We start from the raw sequence: 23,234 nt of genomic DNA on the forward strand, positions 1-23,234 counted from the left end.
CAGTGTTGCCATAACTTTGTTTAAAACCCCCAGCTGCTGTCTCTTTTTTATGTAATAAGAATTAGTGTTATGTTAGAAATTGGATGATATTAAATGTATATATCCACCGATTTATGGATATATATCCACCGATTTCCTATTTATTATAATAAGTCAATGTATCTAACCCATTCTTACTATAGCCTGCCGATTTTCATTGCCCTCTTTTGGAGTGTGACCGAACTACATTCTAAATGTGCATAGAAGCATAGAAGCATCGACTGTATCACTCACCGTCGGATAACAGAAAACGGGGCTACCAAATTATAAGGAATTCCCAAATTGCGGGGAGTTTAATCTTAATTTTTGATCATTACAGTTTGTAGATTTTACTACAGGGATTTTTAAATTCTGCTTAAATCAACAAATTTTAAATTTAAATTCTGCTTAAATGCAACGCGGTATAGAATGACTACTTATACTCAATAAAATCAGGGTAATTTTTAATGAATTCCAAAAAAAGTTATATTACAACTATAAGTATAATATGGCAGAAGCCTTATAAATATAAAAAAATAACATCAACATTAATTTAAACTCTTTCCTTAATTTCTATAAATCGGAAATTAGGATATTGTTTTTCCCTTTTTTCTTTAATTTGGGTAATTAAGTAAATAGGTATTGGCAACACTGCATTAACGGTGACGGACGGACCTCAAATAAAGTTTGACATTGACTTTGACGTAAGTCGTAACACCGGTTAGATGTGGGTTAGATCTTTCTTTAGTAAAAATTGCATTTTAGTTAAACTCAAGCCTAACCGTGATTCCATTGCAGTCTTTAGAGAAAACCAAAACTGCGTGCATTTCAGAATCCAAAAAATATCTTTCGCCACTATGTGTTCAAGTAAGTATTTCATTATTTACATTTTAATAATTAAAAAAAAAAAGATTTCTGCAGTATTCCTAAATACCACATAATATTTAAGTTCTCTTTTGTCCTTCGACTTGGCATATTTACTTATTAAATACCCACAATGCAAATATAGGTGCATATTGTATGCATAAATAAATATCAGTCTTTTATCTGTGTTACTGTTAAGCCACCTCTTCAGTATGTTTAAATTAAGTCAAGACATTGTTTCAACAAACCTACTTTGCAAATTAAGTAAAACTACAAATTTGTTGAAAACAGCAGTTTAATTAAATTTCTGCTTTTATGTTGATTGACTTTAATATAAATTGCATATAAAATGAAATGAATAATATTATAAAATTGCAATTCTATAGAGTGTGTAAAAGAAATAAGGTACATAAGGCTTGCATATCAAGTGAGTCAGATTTGTGTGAACAATATTAGTAAATCTTACAAATAAAGTACATAGAAATAATATTTAAACTGAAGACTTTATGGAGATGTGGCAAAAAGTCAGATGACTGGTTTGTATTTGTTCTAAATTATTTTCAAGTAACTCGCAACTGTGTGAGGCCTCCATGGTATAGTGGTGTGTGCAGTGGATTTATAAGAAGGAGAAGTTCTCGCTGGTGGGAGGCTATGGCCATGTAGGAGAGGCTAGTTACCACCCTACCTTGCTGGTGGGAGGCTATGGCCATGTAGGAGAGGCTAGTTACCACCCTACCTCGCTGGTGGGAGGCTATGGCCATGTAGGTGAGGCTAGTTACCACCCTACCGGCAGAGACATACCGTCAAGAGATTTAGCGTTCCAGTATTTCCCATAACTTGAAGTTGTTGACGAGTCCACTTATAGGAGCTAAACTGCATATGGTCGATATTTTCTTAGAAGTCTTATGAACAAAACAAACCCGTCTTGTCACTAAAATCACACATTTCACTTACGTTATACGTAATTTCTAAAGAACAAAGTGTCTAAATCCTTTATTATACGCGTACAGTACGAATTACACCAAAAACTACACCGAATTTACGATTTATTCACATTTATTTTCTGAAAAACAAAATCACAACGAGATTAATTTGCACAGCTTAACTACGATTACGGCAATTTGACATTTCGTTACGCTAGATTGTCTATGAAAAGCAAGGATGGGTAAATAACATCGAGCGTTAACTTATCGATAAATGATAATGAATGATTCTTTAATAATTGATATGTTGTTAGTTTAAAGATGGAAAATTGATATTTTATAATCATTTTATTTTAAAAAATAGTTTTTTAATGAAAATGTTATACAATAAATATGCTCACGTTATTCTATAGCGTAAAAGATATCTTACGAATAGTAGCATTATTCAAACACTGGCATGGATAACATTAAGTTGTAGCTGTAGAGTAATAATTATGAAGAAGGGTAAATGAGTTTTTTTTTCATGGAAACGCCGTGCTCTATAAGACTTTTCGTAATAATTAACTTTTTTTCTGACTATTTTACATATTTCAAAAATATACATGCAGGGCAGAGTCTACAGTTTTAGTTTATTCAAATACGGTTACCTATACTGGGTGTAAGGGGCATGCTAACGAAAACTTAATCCAGTGGTTCAGTACATGATTTTGAGTCTCTCAGCGTTGAAATTTTTTGTCGGTCTTTTCACGATATTGAAATTTTTTTTACAGTTTTTTTTAACTAATTACAGCTTAGAAGTACTTATTTCATCTATCTCAATACGATTTTTAATAAAAATCGTCAAATCAAGATTTTTAACAAAAACTAGCAATGTAAATTTTATTTGCGCGCGATCAGCTGTTTTGCAAGAGGTCAAATAGGCAGGTCACGACTAATAGGTATATATACAAAGTCACAAACAAACTGCGCGACGTTGTATTGCCGACCGCCGCCGGTGCCAAGGAAAATAATTGCTATCTCTCTCTAACCTAAGCCACGCGGCGCGGTTAATAGGTATTTTCAAAATATTGAAACTATTATAGGTCCTTTCGCTAGACGCTACGCTATTTTTTCTTTAGTTCGTGTTCGGCGGTCTGTTGACAAACAAACCAAAATTCAAAAACTTTTGTGTATGTTTTATGTTCTGTTAGTAGTGATTTTCTGTAACGAATACTCATACAATTGTGTCGTTTGTATTGTGTGTGTTTGTGTGTGTTGACTGAGAAGTCTTGAAATGCTTAGATCAAATCAATTTAGTACTCATGAATATCGTACCTACTACGACGACATAACGTCTCGTAAACGAGAAACAACCTGAAGTAAGTTAACTACCTGTACCTAGTTAAAAACTTGTAAAGTATAAAAAATAGGTATTAGATAGGTAAGTGTAGCCAGCCGATTTGCTGTCGATGCGTACGTACCTACGTGTACGTACGCAGTAGATTGCGGAGCGTTGTTATCGCATTATTCGCTGTACATTGCGTGCTCAAAATAAAAACGTAATTGGTATTTAAAATATCGTTGTGGAAACTAAACTTCATGCAGTTTTCGGTATCATGTCCCTTACACCCAGTATGTACGTGGATACGTGCACACTTTTTTGAAGTATAAGCAAATCTTGGACGTTAGTACGTCCCCAAAAGATTAAAGAAAGAGACGGCCGCGTGGCGCAGTGGGTAGTGACCCTGCTTTCTGCATCCACGGCTGTGGGTTCGATTCCCACAACTGGAAAATATTTGTGTGATGAGATTGAGATTTTTGAAGTGTCTGTGTGTATTTATACATTATATAAGTGTATATGTAGCGTATTTATACATTATATATTTATATGTAGTATATAATTGTATATTAATATTATAATATCAATTATCTTAGCACCCATAACACAAGCTACTCTGTATGCTTACTTTGAGGCTAGATAGTGATGTGTATTGTTTAAGTATATTTATAATAATAATAAAAAAAAGATTACCCCATTTCTTAACCACGCGTACCCATAGGCATAAACCGTGCACCGTTCACCGTTTGTGACACGTGATATTTAATTTCTTAAAATGCACACAAGCGAAAAACGTTACTATACGTTCCCTTTTAAGATAACGTAGTATAGTAACGGATATTTTAGTTTAGGTATTTCAGTTATAACGATACCTACTTGATATCGTTCCGATGCCCGCCGTTAACTTCTCAACCCTACTGATTGTCTTTGATTCATAGTCGGCCATTATTGTTGTGTAAAAAAGTCATCTAAGAAAATTTCGACCATAGTTAATATTTTTTTTTACTAAAAAATAAAAACGTTTGATGTTTTCATATTAAGTAATTTATTGTCTGCATAGAACCTGTTTCCTTGAGAATAATATAGCCTGGAATAGCTAAATGCTATTCCAGGCTATATTCTCAAAGTTAGTGCCAAGCTTCATCCAAATCCTATCAGCTGTTCTGGAATTAACCAAACCTTGTTTTATATTGATATACAGGGTGCTCTGGAGTATTTCCCATAACTCTAGGGTTATATTCTTTAACCAAAATTAATTCATAATGTTCAAGGAATGTGTGTTCTAAAATGAATATTTTCTGAGTAAATAATATTTCTTTTGTAAATAGATCTTAAAATGTGTCCCTTATATGCATCCTTATAATAATGTTGTAAACAAACTTATTCATTGATTAAAATGCAATGGTAGATAAGGGGGGGAGGGTGTTACATGGATAATCAGAATTATTTGAATTACTTACTTTGTATGAAAACATAAACTAAATGAACTTTTTTTAGACAATAAAATAGTAGTTATGCAGTTTGCTTCCTATAAGTGATCTTGTCAACACCATGAAATTATGGATACTACTCCCCAGCACCCTGTATAATATTCATTATGGAAAACAGCACAGTATCGACACTTGCAGTCGCAACTTAACACAACATACTAATAAGGCATCGCTCTGCCCTGCCTGATGTTTTTAACTCTTATTTTCTTTTTCAGAACCCCTGCAACTTGATAGACTGAATAAATTGAAGGAAGAATACTACTCGGACACCAAGAATGAGTTGGCACAGAATGCTTGTACCAGATTTGATCCATTTGAAGTGGCAATATCCAAGAAGAGAACTGACACATGTTTGCATGTTTACAATATTAAGGTTATTGCATTTTATATAAATAATATATTTTATTTTGTATAAGGATATTGTTTGTAGGTGATATTGAGCCGTGATAGCCCAGTGGATATGACCTCTGCCTCCAATTCCGGAGGGTGTGGGTTCGAATCCGGCCCGGGGCATGCACCTCCAACTTTTCAGTTGTGTGCATTTTAAGAAATTAAATATCACGTGTCTCAATCGGTGAAGGAAAACATCGTGAGGAAACCTGCATACCAGAGAATTACCTTAATTCTCTGCGTGTGTGAAGTCTGCCAATCCGCATTGGGCCAGCGTGGTGGACTATTGGCCTAACCCCTCTCATTCTGAGAGGAGACTCGAGCTCAGCAGTGAGCCGAATATGGGTTGATGACGACGATAAGGATATTGCAGTATTTCTTTTATTCAATAAGAAAACTGCAATCCCACCTGATGTTAATGATGATGTTACATTTATACAAAATTGGTATGTGTAAAAGAGTACTAAATATAATGTAAATCAAGATTTTTCTAAGTTCTTCCCCTAAAGGGCTACCCTAAACAAAAATTCTATACAAATTGTTTATGTTTTGATGTATATTTTTGTAAAATGATTAGTGGACTATTTATTACATAAAAAATATGCTAAAATATAAATAGAAGGGATTGAAATATCACATGGAATTACATAAATTCCATTTTCAGATTGAGTCTGAAGGTAAACCAGTAACTAACCAAGAGCACTCAGGGAGATGTTGGTTGTTTGCTGCACTAAATGTGATGCGGTTGCCTTTTATGAAGAAGTATGGTATAGAAGAATTTGAATTTTCGCAAACGTAAGTTTTAACTTCATAATTAGGATCTTTGGAGTGTTTATCCTCTAAACTGTTAGAAAAGAAAAGAATGTTAGTAAAGAATGTCAGCTTAACTGTTAGAAAAGTAAAGAATGTTAGTAAAGAATGTCAGCTTAACTGTTAGAAAAGTAAAGAATGTTAGTAAAGAATGTCAGCTTAACTGTTAGAAAAGTAAAGAATGTCACGTAATCATAATTTTTGGCTTACTTGCACTTCACAGAGTTGCATCATTTTGTTTGCATGACATATTTATTGAATTTTAAAATACGTAAAACTTGGCTATGTCATAATTATAAGGATGTATTTATGGGACACAATTTAAAACATTTACAAAAGAAATATTTTTTTTTCTGAAAATATTTATTTTAGAACACATGTTTATGACATTTTAAATTATTTTTCCAGAATATAAACCTAGAGTTATGGGAAATACTCCCGAGCACCCTGTATTATACACATCAATAGGTATAGGCGAGCGCTTGGCTGCAATTATGATTGACAGTAAGCAATGATGCAGCCTATGGTGGAACACGCTTGTCTAGAAGATGCCTATTCACTCTTGAATTTAATATTATTCCCATGTTGTATTTGGTAGGGAAAACGGAAGTTGGAAGGGTATTATATATTCCATAACTTTGCATTGCGGATCAGGAATGAAGAACCTAAAAGTTTCGTATGCATTCAAGAGACTACGATTAACTAACGATTTATAAAGTACCATCTGTTTCCAGCTACCTATTCTTTTGGGACAAAATCGAGCGTTCTCACTACTGGCTAAACAACATCGTGACCACTGCCAAGCAGGGTGAGAAGTTAGAAGGACGTCTAGTCAACTTTTTGCTTCATGTAAGTTTGTATTGTCCAAGATTCTGTGTACAATTTAGCTTCTTGGCAATATATATTTATAATATACACTAATATTAAAAACCGGCCAAGTGCATGTCGGATCATGCGCAGTGTAGGGTTCCATGGACAAACAGACAGATATGGCGAAAACTATAAGGGTTCCTTGTGGACTACGAAATAATCCTAAAAAGAGAAAATATTTGTATTTTAGTATACGCCGACGCCCTCGCGACTTCGCCCGCTTGGATTTCAGTATTTTTCAAATCCCGCGGGAACTTTGAATTTATTCGGAATTAAAAATTAAGCCTATATATTAATCCAGAGAAACATCTATTTCCATTCCAAATTTCAGCCAAATCGGTTGAGTAGTCGCAGCGTAAAGGAGAAACAAACATACACATACACACTTATACACAACAAAGAGGATATTATCATTCAAATATTTATTTATTTGCACTTCATTTGTACACCACAATATTGTCTTATCAGCTGTGGTTAGTTACCACCCTACCGCAAAGCGATACATTCTCTCGGTGTGATACTGCATAGAAACCGCCAAGGGTATGGAAATACCTAATAGACATGCACTCCTTTCTGTTTCCATCTGATTATGATGTGGTAATGTGCAATCTTTATCAATATCTTTAATAATAATAGGTAGATATATACAATTGTCATATCTTGCTTATATATTTCTTTATCATACACACCTATCATATATAAAATATTTTTATATAAATGAAACTTTCCTAGTGCAATGGAAAAGCACAAAAATATCTTACCTGGTGTTCATGATACAGGTCTCCTAGTATGGAGACCACAGGCCATTTGTGACCATTTTGGCAATTATAACCACCACTGACGCCGACCGTACGGCTATAATATATATATATATATAGCGCCATATATCGCCAGTCGCTCCCGCCCGATCACCCCCACTTAATAATCCCTACTCTTCACAGAAACAAGTCGCGCCACCTACCGTCGGCACGAGCCAACACGAGATCGATCGACGTCATATCCGTTTAAGACTACTATATCCTACAATATTTTTTTCTTAATGTTTTTCAGGATCCAATAAACGATGGAGGTCAATGGGACATGATAGTGAATTTGGTCAACAAATATGGTCTTGTACCCAAAAAGTTCTTCCCAGACGCCTTCAGTTCGCGTAACAGCAACCATATGAATATGATTATCAAGACCAAGGTAATATTCTAAAAGTCGTACCTAACTTCTAATAAAATGTCTGGTGAAAATTATAAACAATATTATAAATACAGTGTGACACAAAAAGATACATAATAATAATAGGGCGCTGTGTAGTCATTTATTGTTGTTGTTAGGGTAACCCTGTTATTCTGTCATCCACTTATACTAAAGCCATATTCGGGGAGTACTGTTTACTGACAAACACATTAGAAATGAGGGTAGAAAATGCATGTCATTTCATAACTTTTTTATTTTCATTTATGTATTGTTTTATATAAAATATTATTCAAAATATATTAACTATATCTAATTGTTTTAAGCTTATTAATCAAATTTATTTTCATTAAGTTAAGAAAAACTTAATTATAATTATTATTAGGTGTGAAATGACTAGCGACTTATACCCTCATATTTAATTGTTTGTACTTCTGGAATATGGGTTTAGTATAGGACTGTAACTACCTTGTTACTATGACATATACATATACCAAAGACCTTATACTTATAACAAGACTGTGCACCTACAATTTTTGCTAAGCTTAAATGAGTTCTAATTTTATTGACTTAAGGTAGCTATTTCTTTATAGGTGATAGCTAGCAAAAAACGGTCCTGGCGAGAGGCCTCCCAATGGTTGTGTGTCCTTGTCTGACGTCTTGCCAGCTTCACTAATTATTGGGCTTGGTAGAAATGGTAGAAAATTTTATATTTTGCATCTTTATGATTTACCAAAACAAACAATCCATAATCTTTGAAACTTATTTTAATATTTATACGGTTTATATAAATAATAATTATTTCGTTGTATTTAAGTCATAATCTATTAAAACTGAGTAAAAGTAATACTTAAAAGTTTTAGACTGGTAATATTAAATGCAAGATGGTGGTTTGTTTTTGTTTACTTGTTTGGTTAATTTTCGTGCTTTGATTTGCGATTTCATAAATTTTCTTATTTAACCTGTATGTTTTTCATGAAAAATGGTAAATTCATATTGTGACAGGGTGCACAAAAGAGTCTTATCCTGGTAGCAGCTTTTCTTTCCACGGGAAAAGTGAAAACAACAATAATATTCTTTAGGGTCACCATGAAATAAGTAGATCAAAGATTTTTCAAGTTTCGTACTGTGGTCTCGTAGTAATAGTTAGGTAGATACAAGATAAGTACCGACTTAATTTAAATTACCTTGAAGATTTAAATCTTGCAACGCCTTTTTCACATAATTTTAATAATAATTGTTACTCGAAAATTAATACGTTTTGTGTTTGTACAAATATAACTTTAGACAAAATTCAGTTTAGATTTTTTTAAATATTAAATTACGATCTTTGCCTGTCCCCGAATTTAGTTGGGGAAAAATTAAAAAAAAATATTTAACTCTTCACAGCTGATGACAGCAGTTCTAATTTTAAAGTTCATTCCGGCAGTTAATTGCCTTAATTCCGGTGGGAAGTAATTTGTATGAGTTATTCCCTCCCTATGGTGGGAAGCAGCATTTTCCACCCAAATACTCAGATCAAAACAACACTACTTTCCGAGTATGAGAAATGAAAAAAAATATTCCAATTTAAGTCTTTCTTTTAATCCAAGTGTAAGTGAGCACATTCTAAAATAATGTATTTTTACTCACAATAAATTAGGTAGCATAGTTATGTAGCATCAATATTTATTAGTATACTTATACAATCGTTTTTAAAAGCTATTGGTACTGTGTCCTGTTTTGTCATGGTCACCTAATTAGAAAAGACACACAACCATGGAGAGCCCTCTCGCTCGGACCGTTTTCTTCGCCATAGTGCACAGTCTAGTTAATAAGTATAAGGTCTTTGACATATACATAGTGATAATGACAGTAAATGTGGTGTTGCCACACAGTGAGTTTATTAGTTTAACTTTTACTAACTTCTACTCTTTTATGTTGCACTATTTATATCTATAACTTTGTGATGTTGTAGGGAGTTTTTCAGCCTACTGAACCGATTTTGAAAATTATTTCACCAATAGAAAGCCATGTTATTTGTGAGTGCCATAGGCTATTTTATCTCCGTATTTCCACAGGAACAGGAACTACCCGGGCAAAATCGCGATGCGTCTGCTAATGTCTTATATGGGGGTAGAAATCAAGTTTAATTATGCACTTAGAATAAAATTATCGGGGCTTTAAGAATAGTAATAGAACAATTTTTTTTTTTTAATCTGTTCAACGGATTTTCATGCAGTTTTCACGAGTAGATAGATTAAGCGAAGTCTGGCTTCGCTTCGTAAAAATTTCATGAAAAATATCCGGAAAAACAATAATTTTTTCGAAGAGAGAGTCACGAGCGTCTGCGAAACGAAATATAATATGTGATTGATATAATTTTTTTTTTCAGTTGCGGGAATATGCCAAAGAGTTGCGCGATAAAGTATCGTCGGGCGCCTCGGACGAAGACATACAATCGACCATAGACAAACAGATAGCCGTTATTTACAATATTGTTGCTACATGCTTAGGTAAAACATCCTCTATCTCTGTGTCCGTCAGTTAGTTAGTCTGTGCTTGTAGCCAAGTTACAAATGCTTCGAAAACTAAACATCAAGAAAGGGTCAGTTAGTTTTATTATTATTATTGAGTTTCGTTTGGACTAATTCACTAACTTCGACGTATTATACCAAAGGGGATTGCCCACCGGCCCATACAACGTCGGCCCAGGAAACACAGGTATACCCGCGTATAAAAGTATATGGAAGTAATAATAATGATGTACAAATAAAGGCCTGGTAAAATAATTGGCATAATAAAAGTATGTTTCATGAAGAAAAATACTTTTTCACTACTCTTGCTCAAAAACACTGTCATATTACCACTGCACAGCGGGGCTAAACAAGCATTTCAGCCTCTAGAGGACAAAATTACTTTAATTTTGTTTTTTTAATTCTAGTATGTTACGAGTCAAGTACTAGCCTACTATAAAACGGAGGAGGTTTTATTCGAAAATAGAATCATTATAGGTAAGGTCCTGATTGTTTTGAAAAATAAATAAATAACTTTAAATTGGAATGAAATGCAGCGTTGTTTGTCTGTGGAATGCGTTCATTTTTTTATTTAATTTTTATTGAGTTGCGAATAGAGCGAGATTTGAAGACATGGGACATCCTTTACAGTGTAATACCTTTGCCTTTTTCTCATGTGAAAAAAATATAATTAAAAAGCGAGAATTCAAAAAACAATTGGCGTGAATAATACACAACAGTAATGATTTTTTTAGATATTAGCAAGTTGCCGGGTGCTTAGGGAAGGCCTGGGCCGGAGATGGGCATTCTCCTTTGTGAATAAAGACCAAAGTGAATAAGCCAGCTGAATGACGTAGCGTGTATGGATTCATCAACTTTTTGCGGATTAATCAATAAAGTTGATATTTTACAAGTTTTTTTCAAATTTCAACACAGGTATACCACCAGAGAAGTTCACTTTCGAATACTACAACAAGGAGAAGGAGTACAAAACGTTTGGTCCGCTCACGCCGCAGGAGTTCTATGAGAAGCACGTCCGTCCACTGTTTAATGTTGATGACAAGGTAAGAACGACGAACTTCATTTATGGGGTTTTACTGCCATACGGGACGGGACGGGCGATGGACCAGTTAACTCCTGTCTAAAGCTTTAATCTCTTGATTAGTTTTTTTTTAATAGTGGACTAAACGAATAAGAGTCCTCGCGTTTAGTTAGAAGACAGATTGGCTTTGCATTTAGTAGCAAGGTGAGAACACACGCGTTTGTGTGTGTAAACTGTAAACTGAAGAAACGTCATCAGAAACACTGTGGCGTTGTTTGTGCCGCAAACGTGTCCGTTGCTTAGCAACCACAGACACACAGACAGAAATAAAATGTCTATATGCGCGCAGGGCAAAGATTTTATAATAGAGATTTATGTCACTAGTGCGAACGAAAGTGGCTAATTGTCTTAATTTCTTTGAGTCGTATAGTAAATGACGAAAGTTTTTTTAAGTTACATACGTATACAGTGTCGAATTGTGTGTTCAGAAAGTGTAAAAACTGAATATTCATAAATAAAAGCGACATCTGTGAGCCTCAGGCATAACTGCATCGCAACAGTTTTTTGAAGTGTACAAGAAGGGTTGGTTTCAAAGTTCTCTAAAAACGCCATCTACTGGTAGTTTAAAATAACAAACACTGTTTCACTTTATTCTTTTTTTTAATATATAAAAATAAGTCGGGTTTTCCTTCCTGATGCTATAACTCCAGAACGCACGAACCGATTTTCACGGTTTCGCATTCGTTGGCAAGGTCTCGTGCTCCGTGAGGTTTATAGCAAAGAAAATTCAGGAAAAGGTAGGGGTAGGGTAGGGTAGGGAGTAGGGTAGGGGTAGTTGAAAGTTTACATCGAGTTTCACGCGGACGAAGTCGCGGGCGTCCGCTAGTTTATAATAATAATATGATAGAATTAAACACAAAATTATGCATGTGTACGCTCGGGGAGTAGCTAAATTCGGATCACTTAGCGGTGATTTTGTAGGTAAGTAACATGTCTATAGTATAAAATATCACTGGCTCGCAGGTGTGCCTAGTGAACGACCCGCGCGAGCTCAACCCGTTCGGCAAGCTGTACACGCTGCAGTGCCTCGGGAACGTGGTCGGCGGCCGCCGCACCGCCTACAACAACCAGCCCATCGGAGTGCTCATCGAGTACGTACTCACACACTACTTTATTATGACCTAATAATTGAACTCGTGGAGATCGTGATAGCTCAGTGGATATGACCTCTGCCTCCGATTCCGGAGGGTGTGGGTTCGAATCCGGTCCGGGGCATGCACCTCCAACTTTTCAGTTGTGTGCATTTTAAGAAATTAAATATCACGTGTCTCAAACGGTGAAGGAAAACATCGTGAGGAAACCTGCACACCAGAGAATTTCTTAATTCTCTGCGTGTGTGAAGTCTGCCAAGCCGCATTGGGCCAGCGTGGTGGACTATTGGCCTAACCCCTCTCATTCTGAGAGGAGACTCGAGCTCAGCAGTGAGCCGTATATGGGTTGAAAACGACGACGACGACGACGAATAATTGAACTAACTAAAAATGGCTATGTAGTTAGTCTGTACGCCGTAGAAGTAGGTGTGAGAGGATTACCAGCAAAGTCTCTCTATACCTTGCTTAAAGACCTTGGCCTCTCTAGAAGTGCAGCTAGTTCTACCAAATTTGGCTAGGCAGGGAGAACAACACGAGCAGAGAACGGGGAGTGTTGATCGAACGTCAAGGAATTCCTTACCCCTACATCCTATAGTCACAAGTTCAGGACTCTGCTCGGAGTTCTTCTCTCTACCACGCGATGGACCCGGCACCCGCACGGTGTATCCATGGAATGCTAAGATATTCGTCTCATGTGTTAAAAAAATCATTTTCTTAGTCGAGGTTACTACACTATTGATGAGTTCCTTAACGATAAAGGTGCTTGGAGGCCATTGGATCAGCTTCCACCTATACACAGGAAGTAAAATTATAAGAAATTGTAATGTTATCAATTGTAAATTATAATACTGTATGACTTCATCAAAAGAGCAACTGTTGAGTTTCTTCCGGTATCTTCTCAGCAGAACCTGCCTTCCGAACCGGTGCGGTGGTAGAATCTTTACAAATAGTCAACTGACGTGTCAAAAGTGCTTGTAAACTGAGCCTACTTGAAATAAATGCGCGTAAAACTCGATGTATTTCAACCCCTATTTCAACCCTGATTTTATTTTCGCGACCAAAGTTTACTATAACCAGAAGGTTATCATTTGGACGCGAAAATAAAACATGGCACGATTTGAGACCATAGTACGAAGTTCGTATTATTGTCTCAAATCGTGCCATGTTTTATTTGGATTCATTCTGTGTGTATCAATCAACGTTATGCCCGGTCAACAAAAACACTGACGAACAGACAGAACTAAAATATATTTGTGGTATCAGTATCTATTGATATAATGCCCTCCAACAACTTCAATATATCGTTGCTTGAAAGGCATTTTGTATGACGCGACACGTCAAGCTATCTCGTCATTTATGTACTTATTCCTAATAGTTGGTTTATCGTCGTACCTACTACCTACTCCTAACATGTACTTTTTATTTTAGAATTTAAACTATCGTGAGTATTAATCATATTAATTGATTATGAAACACGGCTAAAACTCACGTGATATTAGGTCGGTGTATCACGTGAGTTTTTAGCCGTGTTTCATAATCAAGTAATATGTACTTTTTATAGTTAAAAACTACGAAATATTATACTTGCAGCGTAGTCTTAAAAAGCATACGAAGCGGGGAGGCGGTCTGGTTTGGATGCGAAGTGTCGAAACGGTTCGAGAGGAAGAATGGCCTTGAAGACTTGGACGCGTAAGTAATACTTAAAACATGTAATTTTTTTTATACTGCATGTTTGTAAAAAAAAATTAATATTGCAAAAATAAGATAAAAGTTAAACTGAAAAAAAGTGTGCTTTATACAACGTGTCCCAAAATTCAACGATAAGCGGGCGCCAAAAGATTGACCTGCTCATGAGCACTTAAGGAAAAATAATAAAAAAAATATACCTAAATTTTTTTTTTAGTTACAAAATAAATTTTAAAATTCTTTGAAAATTTACACCTTGTATGATATTTTGAACTACCGCAGCTACAATTTCTTAAATATGCTTAAGATTTTTTTTGTATCGGAACCTAAGTAGTACTACTATTCACCACAACTCTTAAAAACACCACAATGCCCGCAGTTTTTACACAAAAAAAAATCAAAATATTTTTTTTCCCTCAAATTTTTAAAGATTTTTACTTTCAGTCTACTTTGACTCATGGTCTTGCAAAAAAAAGTATGAACACCGCTATGGCAAGTTATTTTCAAAGTTGACGCAACTAATCAAGATTTCAAAATAGTATAATACCCTAGGATAACTAGTCACAAAAAAAAATATGCGTACCATTTGTAAACAAGAACCAAATTTCTTAATTGTTCTTGTTGTTAGTAATAAATTTTACTATGTTCCAAAAATGTGTTTGTTATTTTAATTACACAACATTAAAGTAAATGTTCGAATTGTTTTCCACCGGCATTAATACAGGCACGACATCGCCTTAAAAACGACCGTTTTATTTTTCGCGCATATCTTCTAGCATTGATATGTGCCGCAGCCTGAGTGATTTTTTGCCGAAGCTCGTCCAATGTCGTAATCGGTTTTGCGTAGATCCTGTCTTTGAGACAACCCCAATAAAAGAAATCCAGGGGGTTTAGGTCGGGTGATCGGGGTGGCCATAGGATAGGACCAAGTCGCCCGATCCAACGCCCCGGATACTCGTGGTCTAGGTATTGTCTCACAGGACGAGCGTAGTGAGCTGGGCAACCATCATTTTGATACCACATATTTTGAAGGTCGCTTAGGGGGACGTCTTCTAGTAATTCTTGCAAATCATTTTGTAAAAAGTTCAAATAACTGTCCCCATCTAAGTTTCCTTGTAATTCAAAAGGCCCAATCACTTTTCCATTTAAAATGCCCGTCCATAAGTTGACCTTAAATTGATATTGGGATTTGTCTTCTCTCATCAGGTGCGGATTCTCATTGCTCCAGCTGTGTAGGTTGTGAAGATTTAAATAGCCATCTTTCTTGCAGGTTGTTTCATCCGACCATAGTACTTTATCCAAGAACTGAGGATCTTCCCGATGCTTTTGAAGCATCACTCGGCAAAATGCGATCCGCAGTGGATAGTCCCGTGATAGTAACGTTTGTACACGTCTGTAATGATATGGGTGTAGCCGATGACGTTTTAGTATTCGATGTGCTGAACTTTTTGGGATTCCCGTAGCTGCTTCTATGGCACGCACTGAGGTAGTTGAATCAATGTTTATTTCATTGAGAACTTCTTCATCGCATTCCGATCTAGGTCTTCCAGCGTTTCTTCTAGCTGACGGCAAACGACCCTCCGAAAACGCTTGATGCACATTCATAAATACCCGATAATCTGGATATCTTTGAGCGTTTGGGTACCTTTCTCGATACAATCTGCTAGCAGCGTTAGCATTGCACCGACATTCTCCATAAATGAGATGCATGTTAGCGTATTCCATCGGCGTGTATGGTTGCGGCATGATAACGCTAAACAGTCCAAAATACACCAAAAGTCCAATTCACAAAACACAGGCACAATCCAAAATAATGCCAGGTCAGTTCAGTTTGCAGATCACTTAACTCCAGTCCAAAATGCAAAGCCAAAAGTCGTTAGTACGAGAGCCACGTCAATTGAATACGGAAAGTTGCGCAGTAAACAAAGGAGCAGAGCGTACTGACTTGCTGGGAACAGGATTTTCTTTACCTGCATCATTGTCATTCAACAAAGAACATCTGTCTATCCCTCTCTAACGTATACTTATCGCTATCTTTCTCTCTCTCTCTCTCTCTTATTTTTAAATGTTATCGTTCGTTCCATTAAAATTCTAGGAAATTGCAACGTATGACTCACATCATTTTGTGCATAAAGTAAAAGTGATTTCTAGGAGCAAAAACATTTTAGAAATTTAGTTCTTGTTTACAAATGGTACGCATATTTTTTTTTTGCGACTAGTTATCCTAGGGTATTATACTATTTTGAAATCTTGATTAGTTGCGTCAACTTTGAAAATAACTTGCCATAGCGGTGTTCATACTTTTTTTTGCAAGACCATGAGTCAAAGTAGACTGAAAGTAAAAATCTTTAAAAATTTGAGGGAAAAAAAATATTTTGATATTTTTTTGTGTAAAAACTGCGGGCATTGTGGTGTTTTTAAGAGTTGTGGTGAATAGTAGTACTACTTAGGTTCCGATACAAAAAAAATCTTAAGCATATTTAAGAAATTGTAGCTGCGGTAGTTCAAAATATCATACAAGGTGTAAATTTTCAAAGAATTTTAAAATTTATTTTGTAACTAAAAAAAAAATTTAGGTATATTTTTTTTATTATTTTTCCTTAAGTGCTCATGAGCAGGTCAATCTTTTGGCGCCCGCTTATCGTTGAATTTTGGGACACGTTGTATACCACACGACAGAAGAAAAACTTTATTTAAAAACAAAAGCGACATCTATGATCCTCATGCACAACTGCATCGTAACAGATTATTGAAGTGTACTAAAAGGGTTTGTTTCAAAGTTCTTTAAAAACGCCATCTATTGGTCGTTTAAAAAAAATGCTCGGGTGAGGTTTTTAAGGTTCAAAGCCCTTCCCAATTATACTTTTTGTAACACATTTACCACCTTGCTCCACAAATCAAACATGTGTCAGAAACGGGTTGTTGTCAGGGGCGGATTTATAGGGAAAAACGAGCGGAAGTCTGTCAAGTGAGTGTGACTTGTGACCCAAGGATGTATAGGGTTAAAGACGACTTTTAAAACTAGTTAACACTCCCCTTCTACACTCAAGTGATGCTGCCTATTCCAAAATAATCCATGAAGAATTATCAAACAAAAGGTGTGGACGGATCGAACGTCACACCAAGATTGAGCTAGGCCGCCCGAGCGGTCTCCTAGCAACTCCCCACCGCTCACGGAACATTTCATACTATCTCCGATCCGATCGACCGATCGAATGACTCACTCGTGCCGACACATGCGTAAACATGTCTCTTTTTTGTTTTTTTTTTAATAAAATGTATATATGTATGTAACTTGCGTCACCAGCCACGACTACCGGCTGGTGTTCAACACGGACGTGCAAGTGGGCCTGCCCAAGGCGGACCGGCTGCTCTACGGCGACTCGTGCATGACGCACGCGATGGTGTTCACCGCCGCCGCCACGGACGTGAGTGTCCCTCTCATCTATACTTCTATACTAATATTATAAAGAGGTAAAGTTTGTAAGTATGTAACATTCTTTAAATATGGTAATCTTCGGAACTACTGGTCCGATTTCAAAAATTCATTCACCAGTAGAATGCTACATTATCGGGGAGTGCTATAGGCTATATTTAATATTGGTATCATATATATTAGCCGAGTTAACACAGTTTTTGTCATACAGGTCGGACCGAAAATCCTCTTAAGCAGATTTATTCGCATGCGCTGCCTTAACCATTGTGTAAAATTGAAATTAATGTATGGAGGCTTTATGTTCTACAAAAAAGTCCGCGACACCATATATCTGTCTTCTATATATTAGCAGATATAGTACCTTTTGTGTTTTAAAAATTATTATTTTCATATACTCAGGTTTGCGTCATTATTTATGCTACTTAACTTAAATCCTTATCAAAATAAATTATATTTAATAATCACAAGGATATTACGGAAATAACATTTGCCCTTTATAGTATGTTAATTAGTTAAATAGTTTCGGAGATAATACAAAATTTCTAAAAGACGCAGTAGGGGTGGAAAGTTTGTACGGAAAGTCCTTAATTTTTCTAAGTATATTTTTAAATGTAAAATGATAAGTGGACTATTTATTAGGTATAAGTTATAAAACTTGCAAAATAGAACGTGAAATAGGGGTTGAAAATTGACATCGATTTTTACGCGGACGTAGTCGCGGGCGTCCGCTAGTTGTGTATAATGTAGCTGTGACGTGTGAAGGCACGACTGCCGGCTGCTGTTCAACGGACGTGCAAGTGGGACTGCCCAAGATTCATTCAAGTTTGTAGACCTAACATGACTTCATGACAATATCTACTTCTTACTTCTTACTTACTTCCTTCGGCGCTACAACCCTTTGTGGGTCTTGGCCTCCTCTACCACTTTTCTCCATCCATTTCTTTCCCACGCAGATAATTTTGCCATTTTTTGCAGGTCCTCTTTAACACAATCTGGCCATCTTTTTTTAGGTATCCCTTTTAATCTTTTTACCTGTGGCCTCTATTTTGTCATCACTTTAGACCCTCTAGTATTTGGTATCATCTCTACGTGCCCTAGACACTGAAGACGTTGGGCTTTACAATGTCGCAGTATTGTGCACATGACAATATCTCCTGATGACAAATCAACCGATAGCGCCTGACCGGAAATATCGCTTACTCTTTCGTTGCGTTGAGACGAAAGAGAGAGCAATATCTTCGGTTTGGCCGGATTGTATTTGAGTCCCTAAATTTTAATAGACTCCCTATATAATAGAGATATAGATAGATGTGAGTTTTGAGACAACTTTAGAATGTAAAAATACAAGTTTAAACATATATTTAGCTGTGTATCTCGATTTCATACTATTAAAGGTCCGTTTATATCTACAGACACAGTGCGTCACAGACAAGTAGCGTGGCAGACACCCACAGACACCGTCTGTTCACACTGACCAGCAGGTAGTTAGAGACACTTATAGTCCTTTTCATGAAAGAAGCTAATTTCTTAATGGCGCTCATTGTCATTTGGTAATGGCAGTCTTATTGTCATTTGTGTAAGACGCTGTCAATTTTAGTTCAGGTTTCATGAAAGGTACTCTACAGACATGAACCGCACAGACAAAATATTCTCTCCGCGAATACTGGCCGAGCGCGGCCCGTGTCTGTTAACGTCTGCGCGGAAGCGTTACGATATAAATACATATTGGATAGAAGCAGGCGTTACTTTACGGAATTTCATCATGATTATATAATGATTAATTTTTTTTGCTATAATCCGCGAAAAGCCGACGAACCCATGCGACAACGTCACCCTCTCGACTCTACAACGTGCAAGTCAACATCTCCTGAGGATGCTCCGGTTTCGGGGTGAACGTACGTAGAGAGTATTTCGTCGGACCTGGGTGACGTCGTCGCATGGGTTCGTCGGCTTTTCGCGGAGGATAGCAAAATAAATAAATCATTATATAAGACGTTAATAAACACTGTACAGAAGAATATTATTTTCTCTGCCACGGCACGTGTCTGGCACGCTAAATGTCTGTAGATATAAACGGACCTTAAGACTGGATCAGTAGTGCTTATGCTAAGCTAATGTCTGTTGCAGGCGGACGGCAAGGCGACAAAGTTCCGCGTAGAGAACTCTTACAGCGACAAGGAGTACGACAAGGGCTACCTGCTGCTCACCGAGCCTTGGTTCAGAGAGTTCGTGTTCGAGGTCAGTGTTCTCTCTACTAGCGAACGCCAAGACTTCGTCTGCGTGAAACCCTGTCCCTATCCTACCCCTACCCTAAGTATCCTATAGCCGTCTACTGATTCTAAGCTCTAATTTTCAGCCAAATCAGTTCTAGAGTTAGAAATAATGTAAATCACACAACTTTTTTTTATATATAAAGGATGCTGCTAGACAATTTTTTTTAACTAAATGATAAGTCTTTGTGTTTTCATACAAAGTAATTCAAATAATTCCGACTATCTATGTAACACACGTCTTTCCATGTAACACACGTCTTTATATATCCCTGCATTTTAAAATACGTAATCGTGGTGGTAAGACTGCCAATATCGACGAGACATTGCAACTGGCACTTCGCACTTCTCTAGTAAGCTACTTCATGATATTAATCAATGAATAAATTGTTCATTTTGGGAACACATGTTCCTTTGACATTTAAAAAAAAAATTAATTAAAGAATATAATAAATATAAAAATAAATTTTCCTTAAAGAATATAACCTTAGAGTTATGGGAGATACTCCCGAGCATCCTGTATATAGATTTCGCGGGAGTCTTCAGGATAAAATGTAGCCTTTAACAGAGATTAGCTTACAATAACTTTTGAAACGTAATTTAATGTTATGTAATATTGGTGTCAATTAAAGTCGAAAGTTACAAGGAGTTATTGCTCAATAACCTACTCTAATTTGTTTTACATATCTTGTAAATAACTATTAGGACTTGAGAAAACAGTTGTTTTGTAACCACAGACATATAGTTTAATTTTATTTATATAGATTGTTTAACAGCTTTGTTGGTCCATTGGATAATATTTTGTCTATTTCTCTTTACTTGGTTGCAAGTAGTGAAGGTAATGAAATCGGCCCTTACAATAATTCATCCTTCATTGTCTGTTAATGAACGGGCAGATTTTTGCATTATTACCTTATCAGCCGATAGACGTCCAATGCTGGACATAGGCCTCTTTCATGGACCTCCAAGCACAACCTCGAACTGCCAACATCCAGCGGCTCCCTGCAACCCGCTTGATATCCTCGGTCCACCTAGTGGGGGGGTCGACCAACACTGCGCTTTCCGGTGGACATTGGGGCCCCAACGTCCATCGGCTCTTCGAACTATGTGGCCTGCCCATTGCCACTACAGCTTTTTTCATTATTATTGAGTATTTCTTTTGCAGGTGGTTGTAGACAAAAAGCACGTCCCCCAAGCAGTGCTGGACGTGTTCGCGCAGGAGCCCACCGTGCTGCCCGCGTGGGACCCCATGGGCACGCTCGCCTGTCCCGTGTGCACTAACACATAACGATTAACTACTTCGGCTTGTTATATAATGTACTACAAACACACCACAGACATTAGCGTTGGGGGAGGGGGGGGGGGGGGTTGTGGCAGTGTGCCCACCCTATCAATATGAAATTCTATTATGATAATAATAGACTTGATGTCGGGGACCAGGGCCACCCTAGGAAATAATCTTAGTTACGCCAATGACCACAGAGGATTTTTTTTAACTAAAAACTATACCTTCTCTAAAAAAATAACATTTAAATAATTTGATTATGGCTCAAAACCTCTGAGAAATGAATTAACTGCATACAATTTCTAGTAGTAGGGGACTAAAAACATAGAACTGCCATTATTCAACCATTGATGTGTTTTAACCGACTTCAAAACAAAAGATCTCAATTTGTACGTTTTTTTTGTTACCTCATAACTTGTCATTTATTAACCAATTTTGAAAATTCTTTTTTTTGTTTGAAAAAGTATACTTAGACGATCAGTTTTATCGGACGTCAAGCCTGATTGCTGACTTTACACACAGTAAAACACTTAGTGCTGCGATGTGGTGTGCTTGTACTATGTGTGTATATCAAATGTATTATGAACGTATTATTAATGATGTTATCCAATTATTTTGTACAATGTATAATAATTATGTATATTACGATGAAAAAAGAAATTTGAGCATATTTCAGTTTATGTATTAAATTCGTATTTGTCGTTGATATGTACAGAATCAATGAAATTTAAAAAAAAAACTTTTATAGTCGTTTTATACATGGAAATAAAATGCAATGGTTTTTAAAAAATCGTCTTTTATTTACAATAATATCTTTTTAACCGACTTCCAAAAAGGAGGAGGTTCTACGTTCGGCTGTATGTATGGTTTTTTTTTTTTTTTATGTATGTCCAGCGATAATTCCTTCATTTGTGGACCGATTTTGAAAATTCTTTTTTTGTTTTGAAGGGTTTGATTCCAGGGTGGTCCCATTTTTTTCATGTCAGGATCTGATGATGGCATCCTGGAGAAATCGAGGGGAACTTTCGAAAATCGTAAAGACGGCTAGTGCGTTTGTTAGAATTTCCATAAGGTATTTTAAACCACTACAATTTTATGAAGGTCTGGAGTTGGTCTGATGATGGAGCCGATACACAGACGATGGAACTCGTCAACGATTTACAGCAGGTACCTTTTGTTTGGGCTTGATTTATTTGTATTGAGGAGAACTTTCCACCTGGATAGATTGTGACTGTATTAGGGGTCTGGTGACGTAGATGAAGGAGAGTTAAGGGAACTCCTCGACGGTTCACAGTAGCTACCTTGTGTTTGGACTTGATAAATTTTATATTGATGAGAACTTTCCAACCATATGGATTGTGACTGCACAGGGGGTCGGGTGATGAAGGCGGAGGACAGTCACCTTTCACGTTTTTTTTGAATATTCATATTACGTGTGGATAAAGGGGGAGTGAAATTTTGTGTATGAGTTAAGGTACTATTTTTAAAATTGGGATTGTAGGACTTAGATACTTATCATAAGAAAATAACGTTTCAACTAATTGCGTATTAATTTTTGTTCACACTCAGTAGGTGTGCTAACACTAAAAATTAAAAAATAAAAATTTTAATAAAAAATATTCAACCGACTTCCAATACAAAAATTAACCTAAACTAAAAAGCAAAAAATAACATATTACCTATGTGCTACCTTCTGATCAGTTTGAAGGCGGTGCCAATCCAGTGTCATGTTTTAATTAAAGCCGTTTCTGAAAGAACCACAGACATTTTGTAATTTAAACGGCTTAAATTAAAACATCACTGGCTTGGCGCCGCCTTCACACTGATCAGAAGGTAGCACATAGGTAAGAACTTATTTTTTGCTTTTTAGTTTAGGTTAATTTTTGAGTTGGAAGTCGGTTGAATATTTTTTATTAAAATTTTCAAGACGTGCGTTTTGATTTATATAGAACGGTGTAAAATACGACTTCATTAAAATATCCCTAACCATAATACCATAGA

General features: G+C 36.2%; 1 protein-coding gene across 1 annotated transcript; it reads left to right on the forward strand.

The window, feature by feature from the left end:
• The first annotated feature begins 714 nt into the window (after positions 1-714).
• On the forward strand, positions 715-22,023 carry LOC112057167 (bleomycin hydrolase). The gene is made up of 12 exons (XM_052882851.1): positions 715-885; positions 4,829-4,986; positions 5,668-5,798; positions 6,548-6,662; positions 7,734-7,871; positions 10,243-10,363; positions 11,300-11,427; positions 12,429-12,556; positions 14,147-14,245; positions 17,550-17,670; positions 19,806-19,916; positions 21,114-22,023. Exons 1-12 carry the CDS (start codon positions 744-746, stop codon positions 21,234-21,236), a joined length of 1,515 nt encoding a protein of 504 aa, XP_052738811.1. The 5' UTR covers positions 715-743; the 3' UTR covers positions 21,237-22,023.
• The last annotated feature ends 1,211 nt before the right edge of the window (positions 22,024-23,234 follow it).

The sequence above is a fragment of the Bicyclus anynana genome, chromosome 8 (genome assembly GCF_947172395.1).
Source record: "Bicyclus anynana chromosome 8, ilBicAnyn1.1, whole genome shotgun sequence".
Classification (NCBI taxonomy): Eukaryota; Metazoa; Arthropoda; class Insecta; order Lepidoptera; family Nymphalidae; genus Bicyclus; species Bicyclus anynana.

What these genes read in the sequence shown, in the direction of transcription:
- LOC112057167 (XM_052882851.1), top strand. Translation starts at nt 744, where the DNA reads ATGTGGGTTAGATCTTTCTTTAGTAAAAATTGCATTTTAGTTAAACTC. An exon ending in GAATTTGAATTTTCGCAAAC is followed by an intron (nt 5,799 to 6,547) that starts GTAAGTTTTAAC and finishes ATCTGTTTCCAG; the next exon opens with CTACCTATTCTTTTGGGACA. An exon ending in TGTTTAATGTTGATGACAAG is followed by an intron (nt 11,428 to 12,428) that starts GTAAGAACGACG and finishes ACTGGCTCGCAG; the next exon opens with GTGTGCCTAGTGAACGACCC.